Source organism: Sus scrofa, chromosome 12 (genome assembly GCF_054392235.1).
Source record: "Sus scrofa isolate SSC_HxYL_T2T_F1_AM1 chromosome 12, Sscrofa_HxYL_maternal_Yorkshire_Landrace_v2.0, whole genome shotgun sequence".
Classification (NCBI taxonomy): Eukaryota; Metazoa; Chordata; class Mammalia; order Artiodactyla; family Suidae; genus Sus; species Sus scrofa.
Genome location: NC_139394.1, coordinates 17,484,215 through 17,510,868, shown reverse-complemented (window position 1 = coordinate 17,510,868; position 26,654 = coordinate 17,484,215). Strand labels below are relative to the sequence as shown.

General features: G+C 45.5%; 1 protein-coding gene and 1 long non-coding RNA gene across 6 annotated transcripts in view; one reads left to right on the top strand and one right to left on the bottom strand.

Annotated features, from left to right (window-relative positions):
* Positions 1–23,322, bottom strand: part of LOC102165973 (uncharacterized) — a 31,526-nt gene extending 8,204 nt beyond the window's left edge. Inside the window, exon 1 of the long non-coding RNA XR_002337071.2 lies at positions 23,128–23,322. This is a non-coding gene — a long non-coding RNA (uncharacterized LOC102165973). The remainder of the gene's footprint in view (positions 1–23,127) is intronic.
* ARF2 (ADP-ribosylation factor 2) lies at positions 1,771–17,167 on the top strand. Of its 5 annotated transcripts, none has more exons than XM_021066045.2 (6): positions 1,771–1,840; positions 2,044–2,229; positions 4,169–4,335; positions 6,651–6,761; positions 13,482–13,606; positions 15,408–17,167. In XM_021066045.2, exons 3-6 carry the CDS (start codon positions 4,188–4,190, stop codon positions 15,567–15,569), a joined length of 546 nt encoding a protein of 181 aa, XP_020921704.1. In that variant the 5' UTR covers positions 1,771–1,840; positions 2,044–2,229; positions 4,169–4,187; the 3' UTR covers positions 15,570–17,167.
* Positions 23,323–26,654: the final 3,332 nt, after the last annotated feature.

Sequence of the window (26,654 nt, the reverse complement as noted above, 5' to 3'; positions counted from 1 at the left end):
AAAATTTTATGTACCTGTGCTTTGACTTTTAAGGGGCAGAGTTCTTGGAGCTCTCTGAGAGGCTGTTCCCAAGGTTATAATTCTCAATTTGACTCGAATAAAATTTTCCATTTTTTCTTAGATCAACTGATTAATTTTTCATTGACAATTACATGAAAATGATTAAATAAATCAGGATATATCCATATAATGGGATATCACACAGCTACCAAAACTGTTAAAGACAAAACAAACAAACACAGAATTCCCTGGTGGCCTGGTAGTTAAAGATCCAGCATTGTCACTGTTGTGACTTGGGTTCCATTCCTGGCCTGGGAACTTCCAAATGCCATTGGCATGGCCCTCCAAAATGTTTAAGACAAATGTTAAACACTCTGGAATATACTCATTAAAATATTAAGTGGAGGGAGTTCCTGTTGTGGCTCAGTGGAAATGAATCCAACTAGTATCCATGAGGATACAGGTTTGATCCCTGGCCCTGCTCAGTGGTTAAAGGATCCAGCTTGCTGTGAGTTGTGGTGTAGGTCTCAGATTAAGAGGAAAAGAAGACTGTATGTATTCATAATCTGAACTATGTAAAAATTTCATGGAAAAATGACTGGAAAGAAATAAACCAAAATGGTAACAGTGACTGCCTCTGGATAATAGGATGATGGGTGTTTTTTTTTTTTTTTTTTTTTCTCTTTTTTGTCTCTCTCTCTGGTGGGGAGTGTCTTTTTTTTTTTATTATACTTTAAAAAATTACTATAATTTTGTTATAGTTAGGAAAAATTATAATTTTAAAAGAATCATGTAGAAAAACCTCTCATACTTTCTTGTATTTACTGTCATATATATATATACACATACATACACATATACAGTCATCACGATCAAGAAAGTATTTGGTTAAAAAGATTAAGGCGTCAGACCTGAACTTAAAACTCTGACCTACTATTTCATTTTCCTCTTTGTAAAATGGGAATAATAGTAGATTCCAGTTCACGGAGCGTTATATCATGCAGGTCAAGTTCTCGACATATTTCCTGGCACATATTAACAGATGTTAGTTTTTCCTAAAATGCACAGTTATATGCCATTTACGGGCGTTTGTAAACTTTTCAGTGAACCAAGTTGGCATTAGGTGTTGAGTTAATGAGAACACTTCTCAAGACCGTGGTCCTGAGCATCTGAACGAAGGTGCAGGTTGCTAGCATTTTTCCCAACTGTTGAAAATCTGTTCAAAAACAGGGCGGCTGTCTAGCTTCACACTAAATAGGAAACCTTCCTTATGTCTAACTCTGGTGTCGGCGTCTTGGTGTTTCCCACACAGACCAACGCCCCAAACTAGTTTCTACTTTTAGCTCAACCAAGGCAAATTTCCTTAAATAACGCCCAGAACTTGGCCACGCCCACATGCCCGCACCCAGTTGGTCCGAATACTCCCTGGGTTCGTTCAATCCGTGGAAATTTTCCTAGTTGATTGGCAGAGCAAATCGGAGTTTTTTTTTTTTTACTTTTTTGATTGGTCACGAGCAGCACTGGGACGGGGCACATGGGCGTGTCTCGCCGGGACGCGGTGCGTTGTCATTGGAGAATGAAGCCGGTATTTCCAAAGCTTCGTGCCGTCGCCTAGGTCCCCAGGGGCGGGTGTCCGCCCTCCTAGGCTTTTATTCTCCTTGGCATTGGTCAGACTTGTCGTCACTCACGGAACTTCGAGCTCATTGGTAGAAATAAACTCCAAGAGTCAGGGAGTGATTGGTTGGTTACTGTTCCCGCCCCGAGCCTGTCGCCATTTTGCGGAGGGGATCCGAATTCTTAAAGGCAGCGGTATTGGTACCAGTGCTTAGTTCGGCGGCAGGTGAGTCACAGGCGAGGGAGAGATGGCTGAAGGCCTGGCTGGATTTCCGCACCTTTAGAGGTCGGGAAACTAGACAGCAGCAGGTGGCCTTCACAAAGCGTTTGGGTTCCCTGTCCCTTTTCCGCCCTATGAGAAGAATGGCCAGGCTGCGGGGATCGAGAGACTTGGCTCTCATCCTCTGCTGGGCTCTCTGCTCTCCCGAGGGCCCGCAGTTCGAGAGGAAGAGGCCTGGAGGCCAGGCAGAAGGGACACTCGGAGGCCTTCCCTGGGGACCTGGCGCGTCTGCTCGCCCGCTGCGCACGCCCACTTGGCCACTTGCTCCGGTTCTTGTCCTGGACATCTTCCCGCAATTCTCCCTGATGGACAGTTGGTGCTCGTGGGAGGGGAGGGTGAGCGTGCCAAAGAGGCGCCAGGGTCGGCAGCGTCTTCCAGAGGGTCTGCAGCAGCTCAGCAGATGAGTAGGAAAAAAGAGAGGCCGGAGGGAGAACATGGGATGTGTATACTGTGTGCGGTTGGGAGGAGGAATCGAGTATTTGCTTCATAGGACATGCAAGTGGGAAGTAACCTTCCTTCTCCCAGCATGTTCCTCACTGTTTTTCTCATTTATGAGATTTGTCCTTTTTCGGAAACAAAGACAAAGACTCTTTAGTTTGTCGCCCAACAAGCTTTTTGAGTACTGCAGTGCGTTGTATTTCTATATACTTACTCTGTGCGGCTCTTGTAAGAATGATTAAAACATTGAGCATCATTCTTTGGTTAGAGTAGTTTGCCTATACCTAATTTATGTGCAGGATAAATGCTCTGCTCCTTTTCTCAGGTCGTAGAATAAAACGATGTGTGCTTGGACATCATCCATGAAGTTAAGCTACTGTAGGACAAGGTTCAGTTTTAGAGGTGGGGCCTCGAATTTGGTGACCTCCCCTCTGAGGTCCCTAGGGTTCTGATGAATGGGAGATGGACTGTTCTTGTTCCATCTTATCCCTGCTCTGCCCAGGAGTAAAGTTTTCCTTTGGTTTGCAGTGGAAAGGGAAACAAGGGTTGTATTCAGTACTGCTTCTAAGTCTTTAATTGGAATGTCAAGCTCACACTTCAAATAGGCTGATTCGTTAAAATTAAAGATGTAAATTTCGGCAAAGCCAATCTGTCTTTGCTATTAGCTTCTTTTATATAATCTTTCATGCACTCGACTGAAAAATAAAATACTGAACATTTATGCAGTTAGATGTCAGTACACCTTTTGGGGAGTAATGACTGGGAAGGGGCACGAGGAAATCTGGGTACAACAAATCATTTTTTGATTTGGTTTATGACATTTCATTGAAGTAAATGTTATCATGTATGTTTATATCTATATGTAAATTGTATTATTTTCCCCTCTTTCTGGCTGCCCTGAGGCATATGGAGTTCCCAGGCCAGGGATCAGATCCAAGCCACACTTGTGACCTGTGCCGAAGCTGCAGTAGTGCTAGATCCTTTAACCCGCTGTGCCAAGCCGGGGATCGAACCTGTGTTCTGGTGCTACAGAGATAACCACTGATCCCATTGGGCCACAGTGGGGACTCCTATATCTATATGTCAAAAAAAGTTAAAAAAATTGATTAAGGCATTCTCTGGTAGTGTAGTAGGTTAAAGATCCATTCTGGCCATTGCTGTGGCTCAGGGCACTGCCCTGGTGCAGGTTTGATCCCTGGCCCAGGAATTTCCAAATGCTGCTGCTGGCAAAGCCAAAGGGGGAAAAAAATTAAGAGTAAGGTGAGTAACGGTCAACTCTGGATGCTATGGTATATTTGCAACTCTTTGCCTAGTTAATTTCTCTATTAGCAGTGTAGTTTCCCAATGCTGTATTTCCTCACCTCTGAAAATTTTTCCGGGTATTGATATGATCTGCTAGCCAAAGGCAACTACTGAATTTCTAAGAGATGTTACTATTTAACCTGACTTAAAGACTTTGCTTCACATTGTGTAAAATAAACTGGTTCTCTGCTCTTAAGTTCTCATTTCAGAAGTATTAGTGGTATCTGTTGTGTCACAGCTTCCGTACTTCAGATAACTAAAGCCTGCCACCATTGAGACTGTGCTTCCACCTATCTCACTTGGATGCTGCAGTGGAAAAACTGAAATTTTTGGCAGGGCATCAAAAGGCTTAGTTGAGTTGCCCTTTGAAGACAAGATACTCTGCTCTTTATTGGCCAAACGATACTTAAAATTGTTTAATTTTTACGAGGCGCCACCTCTATTAGAGACTTATATTTCATGTATATACCTTGTATTTGTATGTCTGTATTTCTGCAAATAACAACTACTTGACTTGCCTCTCTTTTCCTTCAGGTAACAGAATTCAATTACAATGGGGAACGTTTTTGAAAAACTCTTTAAAAGTCTCTTTGGGAAAAAAGAGATGCGGATTCTGATGGTGGGTTTGGATGCCGCTGGGAAAACCACCATCTTATATAAGTTGAAGCTGGGAGAGATTGTGACGACCATCCCTACAATCGGTATGTTGACGGCCTGGGACAGGACCGTTTACACTTTAATACGTTACCTTTTATACATGTCTTATTTTATCGCATGTTTCTTCTTGAAAATCTTGTCTAAGAGTGTAAACTTTTAAGCCAGGTAATACATAATTTTCCAGTTGCTCCCTGGCACGTCTGGCACATTGCTAGGATTACAGGGGAGTCATATGATTACATTTAGTTGGAAGAAATGTAACCTATCCGCTTAGCGAAAAAGACGACAACAGTCATGAAAGCAGTCCGGGCAGTTATGCCCTTCATTCCTCTCAGTTAGCAGGTGTCCCAGCCGAAGTGTGAGATGGGAGCTAGGACTGTGGTTGCTTCCTCTTCGGTCTTCCTTCCAGCTGGCCTTTCTAAGTGGAAGCATCTTTTCACACCGAGTGTGTTCCCAGTGTATAAAGATGTAGTGTGATTTTTTTTTTTTTCCTTCTTCACTCCGGCTCGTGCCAGCTACTTGAGCTGGTGGTCAGCTGAAGGATCTGATTTGTTCCAATGCTGGAGGACAATCTGGCGGTGTAGTTATTCCTGCAAACCCACAGTGTATTTTGTCAACTATTTAAGGCTTTTGCAAGGGCAGTTTTGACAGAACTTAGTCTTTGCCTTATGGATTGCCTCCAGCCAAACTCTTGGACGAGAAGAGGCTCCCCAGGATAGCATATGAATGTGAGTAGTGCTCCAAATGTTGGATTAGGCATGGGAATGGACCGATCAACTTCCAACTTGGGCAGCAGCTGCAGAGATTGCAACATTTAAAGGAGGAAACCAGATGGAGAAAATGTTCATACCCGCAATTTAAAAAATGTTACGGTCCATAATGAAAACAGCATAATTGCTTGGTTTTCTCCAATTATAAAAATAATTCATGCTTCCATAATGTAATACATCAAAAGACATGTAAGCAGGTATTAAAAAACACTGATTTTGGTGACTATCTTTGTGTTGTTTTCCAGCTTACTCTGCCTTAGACAATGTGTTTGGATCTCTTTCTATGTCATTTCCTCTCTGCAGACTGACTGCTTTCCTGCCTTCTTCCTCCCTCCCTCCCCCCTTTACGTAGCTAGTGCCAGCTCATTCTTTTGGTCTCAGTTTAAGCATCATTTCACAGGGACACCTTTCCTGACCCCCTTGGATGGGTTTTCCCCTGTTATGTTTCCATAGCAACCTGAAACTCTTAGTAACTCTCAGCACATCTGTCATTGCTTTCTCATCGTTTCTCTTCCAAAAATGTAAATGAGAGCGGCGCCACGTCTGCCTTGTTCACCACTCTCCTTGGGTGGTGGATGCCTGGCACATAGTGGATGTCCAGTAAATATTTGGTGAATGAACTGAATACCGATCTTGTGGTAGATTGTTAAACTCATGGCCCCCAGTGAATCATGCCCCTCAGTAGCCACACCCCTGTGCAGTCCTCTTCCACAGTGATGCTGAGCCTGGCCACGTGGCTTGCTTTGGCCAAGAGAACCCACATCCTCTAGATACTAGTTGGGTTCTTAACCCACTGGGCCACAACGGGAACTCCCCAGAAAGGGTCTTTTTGGAAAGACGTAAACAACCTAAGCATGCTGCGGAGAACAGGCTGGAAGTTTTGGAGAGGGGCTGAAAATAGAGTAGAAGCTCCCAGTGTGGATGGAACTGGCACTGGATAGATGCCCCCTTCCATTGTTCCAAGCGAGAGGGAGAAAATTATGGGTGAAGGGGTAGGTGGGTTTCTCCACTGGGTCGTGGGAGGTGGAAGCATTCCCACTGGTGGCTTCTGTTTGCCCTGAGGTATGCCATAAGATCTGCAGGGAGAGTTCCCATTGTGGCTCAGTGGGTTAAGAACCCAACGTAGTATACATGAGGATGCGGGTTTGATCCCCAGCCTCGATCTGTAGGTTTTAAGGATCTGGTTGCCGCAAGCTATGGTGTAGGCTGCAGATCTGGCTTGTATCCCGCATTGCTGTGACTGTGGTGTAGGCCTGCAGCTGCAGCTCTGATCCGACCCCTAGCCTGGGAACTTCCATATGCTGCAGGTGCAGCCCTAAATAGAAGAAGAAAAAAAAAAAAAAAAAAAAAAAAAAGATCTGTAGGAAGAGAGGGGAGGTGGAAGATTGGGGAAGAGTAGCTTTGAGACACCTGTCGTGATGAATAGGGGAGCAAGCTGACTAACACATTCTGTTTTGTAAGCTATAGATCTTTGACTGGCAAGTTGCTTTGTAAATTAAAAACACTGTCCAAATGTTAGCTGAAATTATTTTGAATTGTTGAACCAGCAAAAGTCTTCATTAAACATTTTCTGCCTCTTCCCAATTTAGGTTTCAATGTGGAGACGGTGGAATATAAAAACATCAGCTTCACAGTCTGGGATGTCGGTGGCCAAGACAAAATCAGACCTTTATGGCGACATTATTTCCAGAACACACAAGGTAAAGGTTACCCGGTTTCTAGCCTTGGGACCATTTCTGTTAGGCGCATCTAAAGCTGGACGCTTGAAGCAAATCCTTGTGGTGCTCGGCTTTATTTGGACTGTCAGTCACTCCTTCTCTTCTGATGACCCACTTATACTTACTGGGGAGGTCTCTTTGAGAAGCAGTCCCTGCCTTCCTTGGAAAAGTGCTTGGCCTTTAATGCCTTACATAGGACTTGCCTCTTAATCCAGAACAGTTTGAAAGTGGTTGTCCTGGAGTTCCCGTCGTGGTGCAGTGGTTAACGAATCCGACTAGGAACCATGAGGTTGCGGGTTTGGTCCCTGCCCTTGCTCAGTGGGTTAACGATCTGGCGTTGCCGTGAGCTGTGGTGTAGGTTGCAGACCCGGCTCAGATCCTGTGTTGCTGTGACTCTGGCGTAGGCCGGTGGCTACAGCTCCGATTCAACCCCTAGCCTGGGAACCTCCATATGCCGCGGGAGCAGCCCAAGAAATAGCAACAACAACATCAACAACAACAACAAAAAGACAAAAAGACAAAAAAAAAAAAAAAAAAGAAAGTGGTTGTCCTAATGACTTTTATCTTTTTAGTTCAGCGAAAGTTATATGTGCCTTGGTTAAAGTACCGATTTTGGAAGAGTCTGAATTCATAATTTGAAACTCTTTTAAACCTGTTGAGAATATCTAAAAATCATGCCTATGGCAAGAAAAGAGATAGAACAGGAATGGCTGGAACTCCAAATCCCAGCGTCCCGTGTGGCTGCAGTCCCTCCCTGCTGCCCTGTTATTCTACTAATGCGTGAATAGACATGAATGTCCCAGATCACTACCTTATTTCCTTACCATTGGTTTCTGAAAAGTCAGGGGTTTAATGTGTCCCACTCCCCTATTAGCCTGAGTTTTTTTCATTGATTATATTATATTTTATTTATTTATTTATTTATTTTTTTGTCTTTTTGCTATTTCTTTGGGCCACTCCCACGGCATATGGAGGTTCCCAGGCTAGGGGTCGAATCGGAGCTGTAGCCACCAGCCTACGCCAGAGCCACAGCAACGCAGGATCCGAGCCATGTCTGCAACCTACACCACAGCTCACGGCAACGCTGGATGGTTAACCCACTGAGCAAGAGCAGGGACCGAACCCGCAACCTCATGGTTCCTAGTTGGATTCGTTAACCACTGCGCCATGACGGGAACTCTCATTGATTATATTTTAGATAAATGGTATCTTAAAGGATATTGCCGATCAAGATATCCATAAGCTGTTGACATAATTTTCACACCCTGATTGTCATGTAAAATCATACCCATGTGGCATCTACATAGTCATTTTAGAATGTCGTGGTGTTTTCATTGCATATGTTTCATAGTAAAGACCTGTATTTGTCAGTCTCTTTCAGTCTCTTTCAGACCAAATACTCAAGCTGACTGTCCCTTTATATTATCTATGTATTATTTATCATTATTTTAGCTATTGCCTTAACGCTTAACTCTACTTGTAGTTATTCCTTCACCCTCTAGATTTAACATGCCTTTCCTCAAAATCACGCTTTTTTTTCACTTTTGTTAGTGGAAAATTTAAAACAGAAAAGAAAGAGTATACATAACGAATCCCCACGTAACCATCACGCAGCTTCAAGTTACTGACATTCTGCCCAGAGTGTATTATAGCAAATGCCAGACTTGATGCCTTTTATTCATACATCCTTAGTGTTCATTTCAAACTGATAATGCCTCTTTGGGGGGCTGTGTTCATGGCTTGTGGAAGTTCCTGGGCCAGGGACTGAACCTGTGCCACAGCAGTGACCCAGGCCCCTGCAGCGACAACGCTGGATCCTTAACCCATGATGCCACAAGGGAACTCCAATAATGCCTTTTTAAAAACATAATCTCTATGCATTATCACACCTCCAAAATTAATAGTCTTTCTTTAATGGCTGGTACCCTGATCCTTATTCAAATTTCCCCAATTATATCAGATATATCCTTTCCACACTTGGTTTGTTTGCATCAGGAATCAAAGTTTACACACCATGTTTCATTGTTATGTCTCATTAGTCTCTTAATCTACAACAGTTTATCTCTCCATTTTCTTTTTCTGTCATCACAACTGCATTTATCAGCTGCAGTCCTTCTAAGCAAAGCATTCCTTCATCAAATATTTGGTTTCTCTTAAGTATAGTTTGTATAAGAAATCAATGTTTCCCTTCATTGATTTTTCCTTTCCCTTCATTGATTTTTCAGAGAAACAACCTGATACCCAACTTTCCATGACTGACACTTAGATTTTTATATCTTTGTGTTTCAGTCCATTGCAGACAGTACAACTTTTGACACTCAGAGGGTCCATTTAATCTGGATTGACAACTTGCCATATTGTTCAAACTATTGCAATTCCTGTGTGGGTTTGAACCACAGCCTTGCTATGAAACCTTAAGAAGGTTATCTTTCCTGTCTCAATTTCCTCATCTATAAAATAGAGGTGATACCTCTTGTGCTGGATCATTTGGCTTAAATGAGGTTGATTTTATAAAATGCTTAGTTCTACGGTTGGAGAGTAGTAGGCACTCAGATAAGAGCCTGTATTAGTTTAAGTTCTTCAGAAAAATAGAACCAATTGGATGAATGGATATACATACATAGATATTATATGTATATAATAAATCATATATATAATATTATATATACATAATAAAGATTTATTATAAGGAATGGGCTTACATGGTTATGGGGGCTGAGTAGTTCCAGGATCTGTGTTTGGCAGGCTGGGGAACCAAGAGAGCTGATGGTGCCAGTTCCAGTTCAAAGGCGGAAGACAGATATCCCAGCTGGAAGTTAGAGTGTGAATTCTCTTAATTTTTTTTGTTCTATTCAGACCTTCACTGGTTTGGGTTCGGGCACTTGGGGAGGGGTGTCTACTTAGTGTCTTGATTCAGATGTTAATCTCATCCAGAAACACCCTCATGGACACACCCAGAAGGACTGTTTGACCAAATGTCTGGGCACCCTGTGACCCAAGCAAGCTGACACATAAAATTAACTGTCACAGAGCCCAAATTAGTAGAGGTTTTATGTCCTCATTCCCTAGAAAGTTTCCCTTTACCCATCCTGTTAAGAGCTGTCACACTCAGTCACCAAATTGAAATGCCTTTTTGTTTTCAATATTCTGTTTATAACAAGCCTAATTTTACTGAACTTTGGTAACTATTGCTTTGATGGTGGGGAACTGGCTATATATTCTAGGACCTTGGGGTGGGTCATTTATTTATTTATTTTTTTGTCTTTTTAGGGCCGCACCAGCAGCATATAGAAGTGCCCAGGCTAGCGGTCCAATTGGAGCTACAGCTGCCAGCCTATGCCACAGCCACACCAGATCTGAGCCGCATCTGCAACCTACACCACAGCTCACGGCAATGCTGAGCGAGGCCAAGGATTGAACCCGCATCTTCATGGATACTGGTCGGGTTCTCAACCCAGTGAACCACAACGGGAGCTCCTGGGGTGGATTTAGACTCTTCATATCAGGAAATGGGGACTGTTTGAAGACTGGATTTGCCGTCTGGTGGGTCCAAATGTTTCAGCCCTTAGTAATCTTGGACATTGCTCTTATTTTTCCTGCCAACTTCCCAACAGTCAGTCTGTCTAGTATGTTGAGTTGGACAAAATTAATGAAAGCTTAGCTCTCACATAAAATGGTCCATTAGTTTTAATGTGGAAAGATTTTTCTCCCTTGATTACAGGTTCAGTTATTTTAATTTGCTAAATGGCAATATATTTATATGGTTAAAACTTTTAAGAGAAATAAAAGTATATAGTGAAAAGTCACCATCTCATTCCCGCCTCCTAACCACCCAGTTCCCCACCCATAGACAACCATCTTTGTTCCTTGTGTATCTGTCCAAAGATATTTTGTGCATATACAAGCAGCTGTAGATATATATCCCTCCCCACTTTAAAAAACAAATTACGGTACACTATTCATGTGTAAATTTGCCTTTTCTAGGTTTTCTTAGTTCAAAAGCATAGTCGGTCTGATGCTAGGTTCTTTTGTTTCTCACATAAGGATTTAAATAAAAACAGAGTATAAAATGGGACCTATTTTTTTTTTTTTTTTTGTCTTTTTGCTATTTCTTTGGGCCGCTCCCGCGGCATGTGGAGGCTCCCAGGCTAGGGGTCCAATCGGAGCTGCAGCTGCCAGCCTACGCCAGAGCCACAGCAATGTGGGATCTGAGCCGCATCTGCAACCTACACCACAGCTCACGGCAACGCCGGATCGTCAACCCACTGAGCAAGGGCAGGGATCGAACCCGCAACCTCATGGTTCCTAGTCGGATCTGTTAACCACTGCGCCACGACGGGAACTCCGGGCCCTAATATTTATAAAGCCTTATTTTTATTAGGAATGACAGAGGGGTCAGCTTCCATCCTGTTATTTTTGAATTGGAGACTAAGGATCTTCTCAAATTTGAGGATAACTTCATTTGCTTAGATATGATCAGAGTCCAGAACTTACTGGCAGCCTCTCAAATCTTTGGGGGGAATTTTGAATGTTCTGCATTTTTTGGTCTCATGTGATGTAACAGACATGACTTTGACTCTCATGTAAGCCCCAAACATCCTGAAGCCGTGGGAGCTCCCGCCTGTCGGAGGGAGCTGCTCTGGCAGCTGTTGGGTGGGCCTGGGGAGCAGCAAAGGAGAGGGCCAGCACTGGTGTTCCCTCCTAGACCTGCTTATGAGGGGGCCTGGGGAGCAGCAAGGGAGAGGGCCAGCACCGGTGTTCCCTCCTAGACCTGCTTATGAGATCTTGTTGTCAGAAGGAAGCCAGAGGTCATTGGAACCCACTACCCTTTTCCTGCCAGCAGAGTCCCTTTTGCAGTGTCCCAAGTGGCGGCTTAGCTGCACACAGATGTCTCCAGTGACAGGTGTGCCTCCTGAGACAGCCCACTGCACCTTCAGTTCTGTTGACCCTTTATCACCTTGACCTCCTCTATAAAACAAGTTGGACCTCTCTTTATGTCATAGCTTTTAGATATTTGAAAACAGCTCAGTCCCCCCAGTGAGTATTTTCCCAAAGTAGTTTTCCCAGTTATGCACGTTATTTTTCCTGTGACAAGGTATCTGATTCCTCTGCCATCCTAGCCATTCTTTGGATTCCCCCAGGTTGCTTGTGTCTTAGAGTGTCGGGTCCACCACTGACCACCTAACTCTCACTAATGTACAGTAGAGTCGGCTTTTTATTGCCCATATTTTAGAAACTGAACTGCTAGCACTCCAGTTGATACAGCCTCGGATCAAATTAGTTCTTTTGGCAGCTCCCTCCCGGTTTGTCTCATAGAGAGCCTGCTGTCAGCTAACCACCAAGCTGTCATCACCGTTACTATCACGAGGACCACTGCTAAGAGTCCTCCCCATCCTGGTCTGGATAGTGACTCCTGGGCACCTCGTCCAGCCCCACCTCTTCCTCCAGCCAGTGTGGCAGTGACCAGGCCTGTGCAGGTTTCAGCCACCTTTGCCCAGAGACGACTGGGGTAGTACCTTTCTTCGACCTGCTCTTGCTTCCTGGGATTTCTGTGCTGCTGTGTAGTGTGGGATGCTGCAAAGACTCCTGACACCAACCACCTGGTGGTGGGCCACACGTCACAGCTTAAGAGCTCAAGACTCTCAGACACTACCTCAAATTTGGGGCTCTGCAGACCACCCTCCCTTTTTTTTCAGCTGGCTCCAAATGTGGCACTTCCCACTATCCCCTCAGGGTCAACAATTCATTAAAACAACTCACAGGACTCAGGAAAATGCTATACCCAGGATCACAGTTTTGTTATAGCAAAAGAATACAAAGGAATCAGCCAAGGGAAGAGATGCACAGGGCAAGATCTGAGGTCCCACACCCAAAGCTTGTGTCGTGCACAGAGCATTGGCAACCAGGAGGGAACTTACCTGAACTTGGATGTCCATAGATTTTTATTGGGTCTTCATCATGTAGGCATGATGTAGAAGTGAAGTGATTAAAAGTGAGCCTAGGAGGAGTTCCTATTGTGGTCAGTGGAAACAAATCTGCCTAGTATCCATGAGGATGCAGGTTTGATCCCTGGCCTTGCTCAGTGGGTTAAGGATCTGGTTTTGCCATGAGCTGTGGTGTAGGTTGGAGATGTGGCTCGGATCCCGTGTTGCCGTGGCTGTGGTGTAGGCCAGCAGCTACACCTCAGATTTGACCCCTACCCTGGGAATTTTCATATGCTGTGGGTGGGCCCTAAAAAGATGGGGGAAAAAAAAAAAAAAAAAGAGAGCCTAAGAGTTCGTGCTGTGGTGCAACAGAATTGGCGATGTCCCTGTGGTGCCAGGACGCAGGTTCGATCCCTGGCCAGGCACAGTGGATTAAAGGATCTGGCATGGCTCAGATCTGATCCCTGGCCAGGTAACTCCACATGCCACAGGGCAGCCAAAAAACAACAGCAACAACAACCAAAAAAACCCTAACCTTTTCTGTGTTCTTGTTTCCTCTCTATGTTCTTGTTATTGATAATCTGGTAAAGGGCTATGATGCCTCTGAAAAAGGCTAGCTGCCTGTACAGCAGGCTTCCCACTTCTAGCGATCATATACCCTTCTGTATTGATTGCTTTCGGTGAAACCACACTCGTAAGCAGGGAGAAGCTGTGAGGACATGTAAACAGCTGCCCTTCCCAGGTTCTGATTACTAACACACTTGCGATTTCTTTCCAGGTCTGATTTTTGTGGTCGACAGTAACGATAGAGAGCGGGTCAATGAAGCCCGAGAAGAACTAACCAGAATGTTAGCTGAAGATGAGCTCAGAGATGCAGTTTTATTGGTGTTTGTAAATAAACAGGTATGTCACTGGCTTTCTGCATATTTAATTAGATGCCTGCTTCCCTGTCTTCACTTCCTACCATGACCCTCCCCTTCACCTCCTGTTTTTCTATTCGTTCACTTGCTCAACAAATAGCCACTGACTTTCACTAAGATCCAGACATCATTTTAGGTATTGGTGATATAGCAGTGAACCGGACAGACAAAAATCCCTGTGTTCATGGAGTTTACGTTTTAGTAGGGAGAGAGTCAGTCAATAAATAACATGTAATATGTCCAGGAGGAGTTTTCTTGGAGGAAGGGCCAGACGACATCTGAGCAGAGACCGAAGTCCAGCAGGCAGAGAGCCAGGCTGTTCTAGGAACAGCAAGGCAGCCAGTGCAGCAGGGATGGAGTGGGGGGTAGGGGGAGCAAAGGAGAAGATGAGATTGGATCAGATGGGGCCTGTCGTTGGAGAAACTGTGTAAATATAACATAAAGCAGTAAAAAAGGAGTGGGAGGAGGAGGTAGAACCATGCAGCCTCAGGACTCAAAGCTGAACCAAGTGTGGAGGAGAAGGCAGAATCCTGTGGACTGCTCCAGCCTGGATATCCATCGTCACATTATGATGTGTTTCCTTCCACTTTCTCCTCCGTGACGATGTTTGTTATATAATGGAGATCGTATTGTTTGGGTGGTGCTGCATCCTGTTTGTCACTTCGGATTTATTCAAAGCATTTTCTCTTGTCATCTAGCTCTTTGTCAGCACGATTTTCAGGGGAGAGTCGATCTTCACTCACTCAGCTATGACCCTACCACTAGGATCGATGTCAGTTTGAAGGTCACTAGTGAACGTAACAGACTTTCCTAAAAGAAAATAACACTTGTGCTTTTCAATTATAAAAACAGAACATGCTCATGGTATAAACACGCAGACAATTCAGAATAGCAAGTGAAACATTCTAGCCCCACTCTTCAGGGTAAGACATTGTTAAATTTCTCATACTTCTTTCTAGAGATGTAACTCCCTGTGCCTATATAAGCGGCGATTATGTGATTATATTCATATTTCAGTTCTGGAGATCATATTCTGCATTGTTTTGCAACCTGCCTCTTCCCTTAGCATAGCTTTGATGTCCTTCCGTATCCTTGCAGCCAGATCTGCCTTGCTCTTTAATGCTGATTTATTCCAATTCAGTCTGACCTCACTACATGCCAGGCACAGTTCTAGGCACGTGGAATACATCAGAGAACAAGCTAGAGATCCCTGCCCCAGTAAAGCTTGCATTCTTGTTAGGGGAGGCAGAGAATACGCACACTGAAGTCAGTTTTATGATACAGTAACTTGCGGTGAGTGCTGTATTTAAAAAGGTGAAGCAGGACAATGAGGAGGGGTCACAGGGGCTTAGGTCACCAAGGCCTCACAGAACATCCTAAGGGACCCCAGGAGATGGAGCTGTCGCAGGGTTTTGATCTTTCATTGACTGTGAGGTGAGAATACACTCCCCGGGAACAAGAGCGGAAGTGGGGGAACCAACCAGAGGTCATTTCACTAACCCAAGGGAGAAATGATAGACGATGGTGGGAGCAGGGCACAGCTATGGAGATGGTGAGAAGTGGCAGGTTCTGATATCTCTGAGGATAGAGCTGGGGGCATTTCCTAGCGTGGAGTTGTGAGAGGAGAGAGAGAAAAATTTGGGATGATTTCAAGGTTTAGGGCCTGAGCCACTGGGAGGCTAGAGATAAGCTTGCGGGTTAAGAGCAGGTTTGGGGGAAAAGCTTCATATTCTGTTACGTGGATGGAACATTTATAAACTGACGTTTGAATATTCTCTTTCAAGGATCTTCCCAATGCTATGAATGCAGCAGAGATAACAGACAAGCTCGGCTTACACTCCCTCCGCCAGAGGAACTGGTACATTCAGGCTACTTGTGCCACCAGTGGAGATGGGCTTTATGAAGGCCTGGACTGGCTCTCCAACCAGCTCAAAAACCAGAAGTGACGGGAAGCGCTCCGTTCCCTGTGCATCATGGCCAAAGCAGCTGGCCTCTCTGTGTGCGTGTGTGCGTGTGAGGAGCCGAGTGTGGGCGTGTGGCCGGGCGTGGGAGCAGCTTTCTCACATGGTGCCTTATACATGTGCTAGGGAAACCAGTCTTACATGTTATGAACAACGAGTGTTACATTTTAAATGCTACCTTCCATTTTAATGGCTGTGATGGCCAGTTTGGCAGTGGATGCAGGGGTCCAGGGGGCTCCGTGCACAACAACCAGAGTGGCCTCGAGATGGGAAGAAGGCGGAGGGTGGGCGGGGGACCGAGTTCGTTTGTGCCGTCCTGGGTCTGGCGTCTCTGCCCACCTGGGGTCCGCTCAGACTTTGGCATCCTTTTCCCATCACTGCCAGAGCTAGCAGCTCGCCTTTCAGTGCTTTGAAGCAAATGGTCCTCAAGAGAAAAAGGCTCTTGCTTCCTGCAGGTAAGAAGTTCAGATTTGAACTTTTCCCTGAAGCGATATTCTAACCTGGATTTCCTGGTTTAATTGAAAGGAATCGGTGGTCTTTTTCCATGAGGGTATCAGGACCTAGAAACTCTAGAAAAGCATCCAGTCCTTTCCTTCTTTGCCTCTTAGTTGCCAAATGGAGACCCTGGGGTCGTGACCCCAGCACGCAGCAAAGGCTCTTCCCCGGGCTCCACAGCCACACGCGCAGGGTCCAGTTAAGGCAGGAGGTGCTGGTGGAGCCTGTGTGCCTGCATCACCGTCCCGGGCTTCAGGCTCCTGAGACCGCTGCTCCCACGTGTCTGCTTTGTGCTGAATGTTCTCCGCTCACAGCTGGACGTTCCCTCCTGGGGTGGAACTGTCGCTGTGTACAGTGTCTCAGTCCAGCCTTCGGTTTGGATGAGCTGCTGTTCCCAGAACCACACGCCTGTGAGTTCTGTGCGTCTGTCAGAGAATCAGGTGGTCAACACGGGGGGTGAAGCTCCCGGCAGCCCCTGGTGTGGTCCCCGAGGTGGTTGGTGCTAAAGTTCGCTATGAAGAATGTCTCGTCCAGACCACTCTCCGTAGCCCTGACTCCCTCGTCTGGCTGGGAGTAATGTCTTCGGTGGAAAGATGTCTTAGGTTGTCCTCAGAACAGTCGGAGAAATGGCCCGGAAATGAGCTCAGTCACTCGGTATCTAGAGCACTTTTGCCCAGACAGCTGTTGGCCAAATTTGCACCGAAGCTCTTCACTACTACCTTTTAAAATTCCTTTGCCAAGGAGGAAAATGTTAGGTGAATTTTAACAAAAGTAAACCGTGTTTATTGACAGCAATGAAGTAGCTATAACTAGGAAGAACTTTCATGCCATGATAAATGTGGGATGTAATGTTTTTCTTTCAAATAGTGACTTTAAAGAATGCTCATTGTACTCCTGGCTACAGAGTCCAGATTTGATTTTTACTCATGGGGTTAAGTCCTGAGAAACATTTAGACTGTACGCCTCAGACTGGCAGGACCTGTGTCTTACACTTTTGTATTTATGCTCAATACCGTGTGCCTGGTACAGCACTAGGCCTGGGTGAACACGTGTTGATTGGCTGGACAATAAAGACCTTGCTTTGGACAGAGGGGAGGACAGCCATCCATGTGCTTCTGGATGTCTTGAGCCACTTTAAAATCCCTTTCCCTCTCCATCTCAGCCGACTTGCTGTTGAGAACCCCCACGGCACTTGTGCAAAAGGCAAGAACTGCAGAGGTGCTGTGCTGACCCTTCTGCCATCAGCAGTGCTTCCCACTCTTATCTTACGGGACACCTTCAGCTACTGCCTTTCTAGGACTCTGGAGCTGGTGATTTGGGAAAGGCTGGGGGGTACTTCAGTGTAGTAGCCTTGAGCAAAGACTAGGGTCCCTGAAAGCGTGTTCACATCCCAGCTGTGCCCCTCACCAGCTGCTTGGCCTCAGGCCTGTTACACTTTGCTTCCATATCTCTGAGCTTCAGTTTGTTGAGCTGTTAAGTGGGGACAGCTATTCAGAGGGTTGTGAGGTTCAATGTCTCAGACCTCTGGATGCCTTACCCGATGTTTTTCTGGGGATCTCTTATTAATGTCCAAGCTTGAACAGCATGCTGGCCACAAACTAATTAGCATTGAAGTGGGATGAGATGGGGGCTATGTTTAATCTTTCCTGCTCTATTTACCTCCTGATCCTACTGAATCATCTGTCCTTTCCTAACCATGGGAGATGCTAATAATACTAGCTGGGATGCTTTTTTTTTTTTTTTTTTTTTTTTTGTCTTTTCCCCATTTCTTGGGCCGCTCCCTCGGCATATGGAGGTTCCCAGGCTAGGGGTCTAATCAGAGCTGTAGCTGCCAGCCTACGCCAGAGCCACAGCAACACGGGATCCGAGCCACGTCTGCAGCCTACACCACAGCTCACGGCAACGCCGGATCGTTAACCCACTGAGCAAGGGCAGGGACCGAACCCGCAACCTCATGGTTCCTAGTCAGATTCGTTAACCACTGTGCCACGACGGGAACTCCGAGGGATGCTTATTTTAAAAAGCACATTACTCTGTCCCATGCTCACTTTGTTTTCTTTTTCTTTTTTTTAATGTGATTTTTAAACTATACTCAGAGTTGTGCAACTACCACTAGTCATTTTAGATGTGCTCATCAGCCCCCAAAAGAAACCCTGGATCCATTTCCTATTCCTAACTCCCCTGTGGCCTCTGGCCACCACTAATCTACTTCCTGTTTCTATGGATTTGCCTCTTCTGGGCAGAGGAGGGACCTGGGGAGCTGGTAGGTGCTTTGGGAACTGCTGAGGTGCTATTAGCCTGCCCCAGTCCTAAAGCACCAACCTGATGACAGATGAGGCAGAGCCCCAGGAAAAAGACTGCCCTATAGTTAGGTGACTGGAATGTATTACCTTGAGAGGGGAAGGGATGCTTCTAATAATATGCAGGGGCACGGGGCATAATGGGGGATGAATGGTCGCCCAGTCACCCTATCAGAATGGTGAGAGCTCTGAATCTGGAATCAAAGGCCAAGGCTGAAGTTATGGCCCTGTCCATTCACTAGCTGGATTCAGCTCGACTCAAACTGACCCTTGATTTCCTTGGGTACAGCTCTCTGTGAATACCAAGAATATAAGGGTAATGGGGGGTGGTCCACAAGTCAGTCCTATACATTGTAGATCATGCAATTTGATCTCTTTAAAATAACGCCTTAACAGGGCTAAGGACATTTGCATGTGAGTTGCTCAAGACAAGTGACTTTCTACTGTGGAGGTAGGTTTCAAGTGAGGTGAAGCATGACGCCTTAAGGTGACCTGAGTCCTTTGTCCACAGATATCTGGTGGAGGTTATCAAACAGTACACAGAAAATTGGACAGTATGCTCTGGAGACCCATTTTTTTCACTCGACATTTTTGATATTCTTTTCACCTTTTTTGGCAGCAGCCTTATTGAGATATAATTCACATACCTATACAGTTGGCCCATCACAGCTCACTGGTTTTAGTATCCTCACAGATGGTGAGACAGATCACTGCAATCAATTTTAGAACCTTTGCATCACCCTGAAGAGAAAGCCTGCAGCCTGTAGCAGTCACTCCCACTTCACACCTCCCAGCCCTAGGACACCACTAACCACTGGTCTGTCCTTCACCACCTGGTGGTCTTTGAGGAGTACCACACGAAGCACTTTCCTCCTATTTTGATTTTTATTCTTTTACTCTAGTACATGGCATGGGAAGGCTTCTAGGAGGATCCTGTGGCCAACATGCAAGCACTAGATGGACCACTGCACTAGGTGACCTCCAAAGTGCACCCAATCCTTAGACCAGTTACCAATTTGGCCAGTAAACAGCTTGCTGCTGCTCACTGCCACTAGGTGGTGCTGCTGCTCCATCCCACTGACACGCAGCCCTGGCTGGGATGGACCACAGGGGTTTCCAAGAGCAGGAGCCATTTATCTACTTTCCTGGACACCAAGAGTGCCCCAGAAAACCACAGCCAGGGGTATGCCTGGAAGAGAAAGGCAAGACAGGCACCCAGAGCACCAGGACTCGTTGAGTGCCGATAATAATAAAGGCGGTAGCAACAATCGCAATCACGAAGCAATAATCTCTACTATTTACTGAGCATACTGGGTACTGTTCTAGGCACTTTACATACATCATCTCTAATTGTCCCACCAGCACGGCATATATATTATATCTGCATTGCAAAGAGGGACATCAGCATTCAAGAATACGAAATGACTTGCTGGAGGCCCCATGGCCGTAATTCAAATGCAGGTCTGGGCCACCAGGGACACGAGTCCTTCCAATACATACTACTGCTGTGGGCTCTGGCCTCCAGAGTTTGGCAGAGGGGGAGGGAAGGCAGCAAAGTGCCCAGAGGAGACATTGGGGAGGGCCCCAAACCAGGGATACAGAGCATCATGTGCAGAACTGTGTCAACTGACACACCTGGGCAGTGAGCAATGGATGGAGGGGAAGAGCCAGGGCACAGAGATGCATTCTGAGGGCAGGGGAGACCTGGACCTACCCTGGACGCTGATAACATTCTTGGAAAGCAAAAGCAATAATCAGTGTCCTAAAACAGGACTATGGATGGTTGCATAACTATAAATTTCCTAAGAACCATCAAATTGTCTACAATGGGGGAATTGTACGATCTATGAATATTGCCTCAATAAAGCTACATGAAGTATATAATCATGAAACCAATAGCGATGAAGGTGCTGAGTTAGTAGATCTTAGCAGTGCTGTAGGCACTTTGAGAAGAGAGGGAGAGTAGCCTTTCAGAGTAGAAAACCTGACCCATGGCTGTCCAGCATCTGCTTGAATGCTTTCAATGTTGGGGAGCTCAGTACTTCATAAAGCATAACTCTAATCTTTAGAAATTCAAAATCTCTCTCTTGTCCTTAGCCTGTTGTGTAGAATAAACCTTGTTGCTTTGCCATATACCATCTCTTTCGGTGCTCAAGGGCAGTCATTGCATTCCCCCAAGTCATTTTTTTTTTTTTTTTTTTTTATGCCTGCACCCACAGGAGTGCAGCTGTGGAAGTTCCCAGGGCCAGGACTGAATCTGAGACACAGCTGTGGCAATGCCAGATCCTTGAACCCTGTCAGGCCAGGAATTGAACCAGCATCTCCACAGTGACCTGAGCCACCACAGTCAGATTCCTAACCAACCATGCCACAGCAGGAACTAGACCCAAGTCATTTTTATCTTGTATAAAAATCCCTAAGGTTTTTCATGTGAAAAGATTTTCAGCCTCTCCTGTTCTCCTGGTAGCTGTCTGCCATACTTGCTTTGATCTGTCTGCACCCTTATTGAAATGTGGGGGCCAGTGTTGGCCCCAATATTCTCTAGATGCCAGCCCAGTACTATGATTAACAGATTGGATCCTAAAATCAAGGCTTTCTGGGTTCAAATCCTTGTTCCACTACAGGCCAGCTGTGTGACCATGGTTAAAAGTATCAACCTTTCTGAGCCTCAATGTCTCTGACTGAGTTGTTTTTTTTTTTTTTTTTGTCTTTTGTCTTCTTGTTGTTGTTGTTGTTATTGTTGCTATTTCTTGGGCCACTTCCGCGGCATATGGAGGTTCCCAGGCTAGGGGTTGAATCGGAGCTGGAGCCACCGGCCTAGCCAGAGCCACAGCAACGCGGGATCCGAGCCGCGTCTGCAACCTACACCACAGCTCACGGCAACGCCGGCTCGTTAACCCACTGAGCAAGGGCAGGGACCGAACCCGCGACCTCATGGTTCCTAGTCGGATTCGTTAACCACTGCGCCACGACGGGAACTCCTGACTGAGTTATTGTCAGGACTGTATTGACTCTCACCTTCTGAGGGGTTCTGCTTGTCAGACTCCTTTAGGTGGGTTTGGCCTGGCTTGGTGACGGCTAGAGCAAAGGAGAGCAATGCAAAATAGCAAGCTGGGACAACTGTTAATCAGCCCAGTGGATACACACAAACTAACAGGGGAAGGAACTCTGCCATCTCTGCCTGCAGGGCTTTCCTCCCCCTTGAGCTTAGTTCCCAGGTGGAGGGGGGGGGGTGATGGGCGGGGCTACCAGCATCAGGTGACTGTCAGACTCAGAGGCCCAAGAAGTAAGTTACTCACAAGTAACTCCCTTCTTTTTTCTTTCCTCAACATTTTATTTGAAAGTTTTCAAAAGTTGAAAGCAGTATTTAGAAAATCTTCACCTACATTCAACAATGGTTCATTCATTTCAAAATGACATGCACACATTATGACCCTTCACACCTATGAATTTTAGCACAGATCTCCTGAATGTGAAGACATTTTAAACATAAACACAAGATTACTGTTACACCTAAGAAATCTGTACTCACTGTCTAATATCATCTCATTTCCACTTCATATTTAAATTTCCTCATTGTCTACCAATGTCTTTTATAGTTTTTTTTTTCCCCCAAACTGGAATCCAATCAACTTTTACCTATTACATTTTTGGGTGGCTGCACCTATCGCATGCAGAAGTTCCTGGGCCAGGGATTGAACCCAAGCCACAGCAGTGACAATGCCAGATCCTTAACCCACTGAGCCACAAGGGAACTCCTGTTGATGTTTCTTTAATCTCTCTTTTTTTTGGGGGGGTTAGTTTTCAAAAAAATTTTTTATTGAAGTATAGTTGATTTACAATATTGTGTTAGTTTCATGTGTACAATATATTCTTTAATCTGTTTTAATCTACAGCACTCTGTCCACCTTTTTCTTTCTTTTTTTCTTTTCTTTTTTTTTTTTTTTTTTTTTTTTGGTCTTTTTAGGGCCACACCTGCAGCAGATGGAGGTTCCCAGGCCAGGGGTTGAATCAGAACCACAGCTGTCGCTCTACACCACAGCCACAGCCACGCCAGATCTGAGGCACGTCTGTGAACTACATCACAGCTCACAGCAATGCCGGATCCTTAACCCACTGAGCAAGGGCAGGGATTGAACCTGCATCCTCATGGACCCAAGTCAGATTCATTTCCGCTGAGCCAAGATGGGAACTCCTGGCCACCTATTTTTTTTTTTTTTAATGTGATTATTTTCCAAGAGAGTGTCCTTTGAATCTCATTCTGCATCCACTGCACAAACCCCTCCCCCAAATAATTCCCAAGGCAAGGCTAACTGGGGGACTCCGCCACTCAGTTATTGTTATTCCAGGCCTTTCCCGTTAGGATCCATTCACTTGAGGAAGAGACCCTCAGGCTGCAAACACCTAGGGCGGGTCAACATAATTCAGCCTTAGTCAGGCCTGGGATTCCATTCGGTTGAATTCTAACTAGATTCACCGCTCACCTCCCCCTGAGGGTCCCAAGAATGTAAACACCCTGCAGATTCTTCCACTAACACGGTCTCTTAGGATGTTGCCTTCAAATCACGGATTCCACACGTTATATTTCCACTCAGTCTTACCTACCAACAGACCTTTCCCTCTTCCAGCACAAGAGACAGCCTTTGTCATCAAAACTACATAAGAAGTACAAAGAAATCATGCATGTAAACACAGCACAGTGCCGGCATACAGTGAGTGGTAGGGAATCTCTGATGGAAAGGACCCACCTTGGTCGAGGATAATCGCTTGCAAGAGCTTGTCTCACAACAGGAGGTCCTGATAAGGAACATGGTGCTGCTGGTGCTGATGCTGCGAAAATGGAATTCTGGAGGGGCCAAGAAGAGGAAGGAGACACCATCCCTTGGCGTGTCCTGCCAACCTCTGAGAGACCCTCACACGGGAGTCCATCTTGATTGAGAGATGCGCGCGCAGCAAGGAAGGGCCCTGGGTGGGACCAAATACGGGCAAGAGCAGACTGATTGGCCAGAAACAACCCGGAACTAGCCCCACCTCCATGAGGCAAGACTGGCAGCCAGAGAGCAGCCCTCCCGGGTTTCCCTATCCTACTGCTTTCGGCGTAAGATACTGTTTGCCAGTACCTTTGCCTCAGACAGTTCTTTTCCGAGTGTTAGACAAGAGCCCACGCTTGGGCCCTGGAAAGTGTCTCCCTTGCGGTAACAAACATTCAATAAATACAAGCTGTGGTTGCTGGGGCAGAGCACACTGGAACCCTTTTCCCTCCATTCTCCTGTGCAGAAGTTTGCCTGTGCAGAAGTTTGCCGCTGTGTTTTGGCAGCCACTTCATGCTGATGAAGCACCTTAGCTTCTGAACATTTCAGACCTCTTTGTCAGATCTCTTTTTTTTTTTTTGTCTTTTTGCTATTTCTTGGGCTGCTTCCGCGGCATATGGAGGTTCCCAGGCTAGGGGTCCAATCGGAGCTGTAGCCGCCGCCGGCCTACGCCAGAGCCACAGCAACACTGGATCCGAGCCACGTCTGCAACTTACACCACAGCTCACGGGCAACGCCGGATCATTAACCCACTGAGCAAGGGCAGGGATCGAACCCGCAACCTCATGGTTCCTAGTCGGATTCGTTAACCACTGCGCCACGACGGGATCTCTTCTATGGGCTGCGGCGAAGCCACATCCGTCTTCCACATAGTGCATGATGTTTGTCTCTTCATTTCATCTAGACCCTGGCCCCTCATGCTGCCTTCACTTCGAATCTTGGATTTTGCCATTGAATCTATCAGTTCTCCCTCCAAGTTTTGCTTTCTTCAATTAGATAGCCTGACTCATAAATCACCATCTCAGTCGATAATAAGACACTGAATGAGACTAGGGCATGCCATCAGAAACCTCCCTCCAACTTGACTCATTCGTGTAACGAATATTTACTGGTCACCTGTAACGTGCCCTGGAGTGGGCACTGCTTGATTCTTCAGATTTGGATATTCAGCCATATACAATTTGGCTAGTCAGACTTTAAATCCAGCCCTTGATCTTCATCTTGCCTCTCAGAAATCCTGGAAGATTCTGTCAGGTGCTTTGCTAAAATTAAGTATAAAATATGTATAGCAATGCCTTCATGTGCCAATCTATCAGTAATGGAAAGGAGGTCAATTTGATCAGTTACCTTAACAATCCAAGCTGGCCATGAATAATACCTGCCATCTTTGATGGCTTAAAACCTAGTTGACTGCAGATAAACATCAGACATACCAATCTGTAATTTCTGGAATCCATTTTCTCTCCTAAATCTGGGCAAAGTTTCCCCATCTCTAGTTTATTCTACTCCTCTTAGCTTCCTGATTTCTCAGTATTTACCAATAGGGGTTCTACACTTGTATTGGAAACATTTCAGATATATTTAGTTGGAATCGAGAGCTCATGCAAAGCGGTGGACTCAGATTGAGGGTTGCAGTGTCTATCTTGGGTCCCAGTTACCCTATCATCATGTTTGTTAATCTTTCCAGATGGAATATTATTCTCTTTAACAAAGGAAATGGAAGAAAATTAGGAGAAATAACACTTTAACTTTGTTCAGGCTTTTATGAACATCATGTCATCTGCTTTGTTATTCTTACTCTGAAAAAAAAAATCTGTTATGTTATTCTTACTCTGAAAAAAAACTAGCTTTTAAGGACTGCTTTTGTTACATTTATATTTTTTTAAAAGCTCTCACTGTTCTGGGATTCAATACTACTACTACTACTAATCTGAATACCACTTGATATTTATTGAAGATTTACTGAGTTCTAGGCACTGTGCTAAATGTCATACACATGTTCATCTCATTAGTGACTTTCTGAAACTATCCATTCTTACAATTTGTCCTTTAGTTTTTCTCATTCACATGCTCTTAAAATCTGAGTCTAGCCATGAGCTTCTGGTGCGCAGCCCCGAGCATTTCTTTTTCTCCTTTTCTTTCTTTTCTTCTCTTTTTTTTTGCTTTTTAGGGCCACACCTGTGGCATATGGAAGTTCCCAGGCTAGGGGTTGAATTGGAGCTACAGTTGCCGGCCAACGCCACAGCCACAGCAACCTGTGGTCCAAGCCAGGTCTGCGACCCACACCACAAGTCACGGCAACGCTGGATCCATGACCCACTGAACGAGGCCGGGGATTGAACCCGGATCCACACGGACACTGATCAGAATGCACCACAACAGGAACTCCCCCAGGGTTTCTTTAAAAGCTGCAAAGCTGTGCCTCTACTTTCTTCTGGGTGGGTGGGTCCTGCCTCTAAAGCCAGCACAATCCAGGTACCAAGTTCTGCCTTCCAAGACCTGCAGGAGGCGTGGTTCCCTGGGGCGGGATGGCTGAGGCAAGGTCTTGACTCTGGGTAACTGATGGCTTTATAAGGGAAGAGAGAAGCTACAAATTAACCAAGGAAGGATGCAGAAGGTGAAGAAGTAGGTCGAGCATCAGCAGAGGAAGGAGCCCAAAGGTTAAAGTCCGAGAAGCTTGGGCATGCTCAGGGAGCAGAGAAAAGGAAGTCATTGCGGGCAGGGGTTGTAACACTGCCATTCACCTGTGAGGGTTCATTTTAATGGACTGGGCTAAGGGAAGCCCAGCTGGCTGGTAAAATGGTTTTTCTGGGTATGTCTGTTGAGGATGTTTCCAGAAGAGATTAGCATCTGACTCTGTAGATTGAGTAGAAAAGGTTCATGCTTGTAAATATGGGCAGGCATCGCCCAATCCACTGAGGGCTAGAATGGAACAAAAAGGTGGAGGAAGAGCTAATTGGTTCTCTTCTTGAACCGAGACATCTGTCTTTCCTGCCCTGGGACATTGGAATCAGAGCTCCCGGAGCTTGGCCTTGGATGCTATGACTCACCGGGCTGACCATCCTTTGGCCTCAGATTGAATTATACCACCAGCATTCCTGGTCTTCCAGCTCCCAGACAGCCTGTCATGACACAGCTCAGTCTCCACGATCATGTGAGCCAATTCTCATGATAAATTTCTCCTCACCTATCACTATATACCCTATAGGTTCTGTTTCTCTAGAGAACCCAATACACAGTCATTTCTTTTCTTTTTTTTTTTTTTTTCAACAATGAGGGTCAGAAATGAGTCCAGAGAAGCAACTCTCTCCTCTCTCACCCTGCTGAGGACTGAGGCTGACAACAACTTACAGGATACTCTACTTGTAACCAAATGAGTCTTTTGATTTCCTGAGAGCCAAATTTCTTCACCCGTCCTGGTTCTCGACTTGTCCCATGCTATGATCTGCATTAAAAAAAAAGGA

Bases quoted from the DNA above. Each gene is read 5' to 3' on its own strand.
- ARF2 (XM_021066045.2), top strand. From the start codon at position 4,188: ATGGGGAACGTTTTTGAAAAACTCTTTAAAAGTCTCTTTGGGAAAAAA. The intron at 4,336-6,650 runs GTATGTTGACGG...TTCCCAATTTAG, and splicing joins GACGACCATCCCTACAATCG to GTTTCAATGTGGAGACGGTG. The intron at 6,762-13,481 runs GTAAAGGTTACC...ATTTCTTTCCAG, and splicing joins TTATTTCCAGAACACACAAG to GTCTGATTTTTGTGGTCGAC.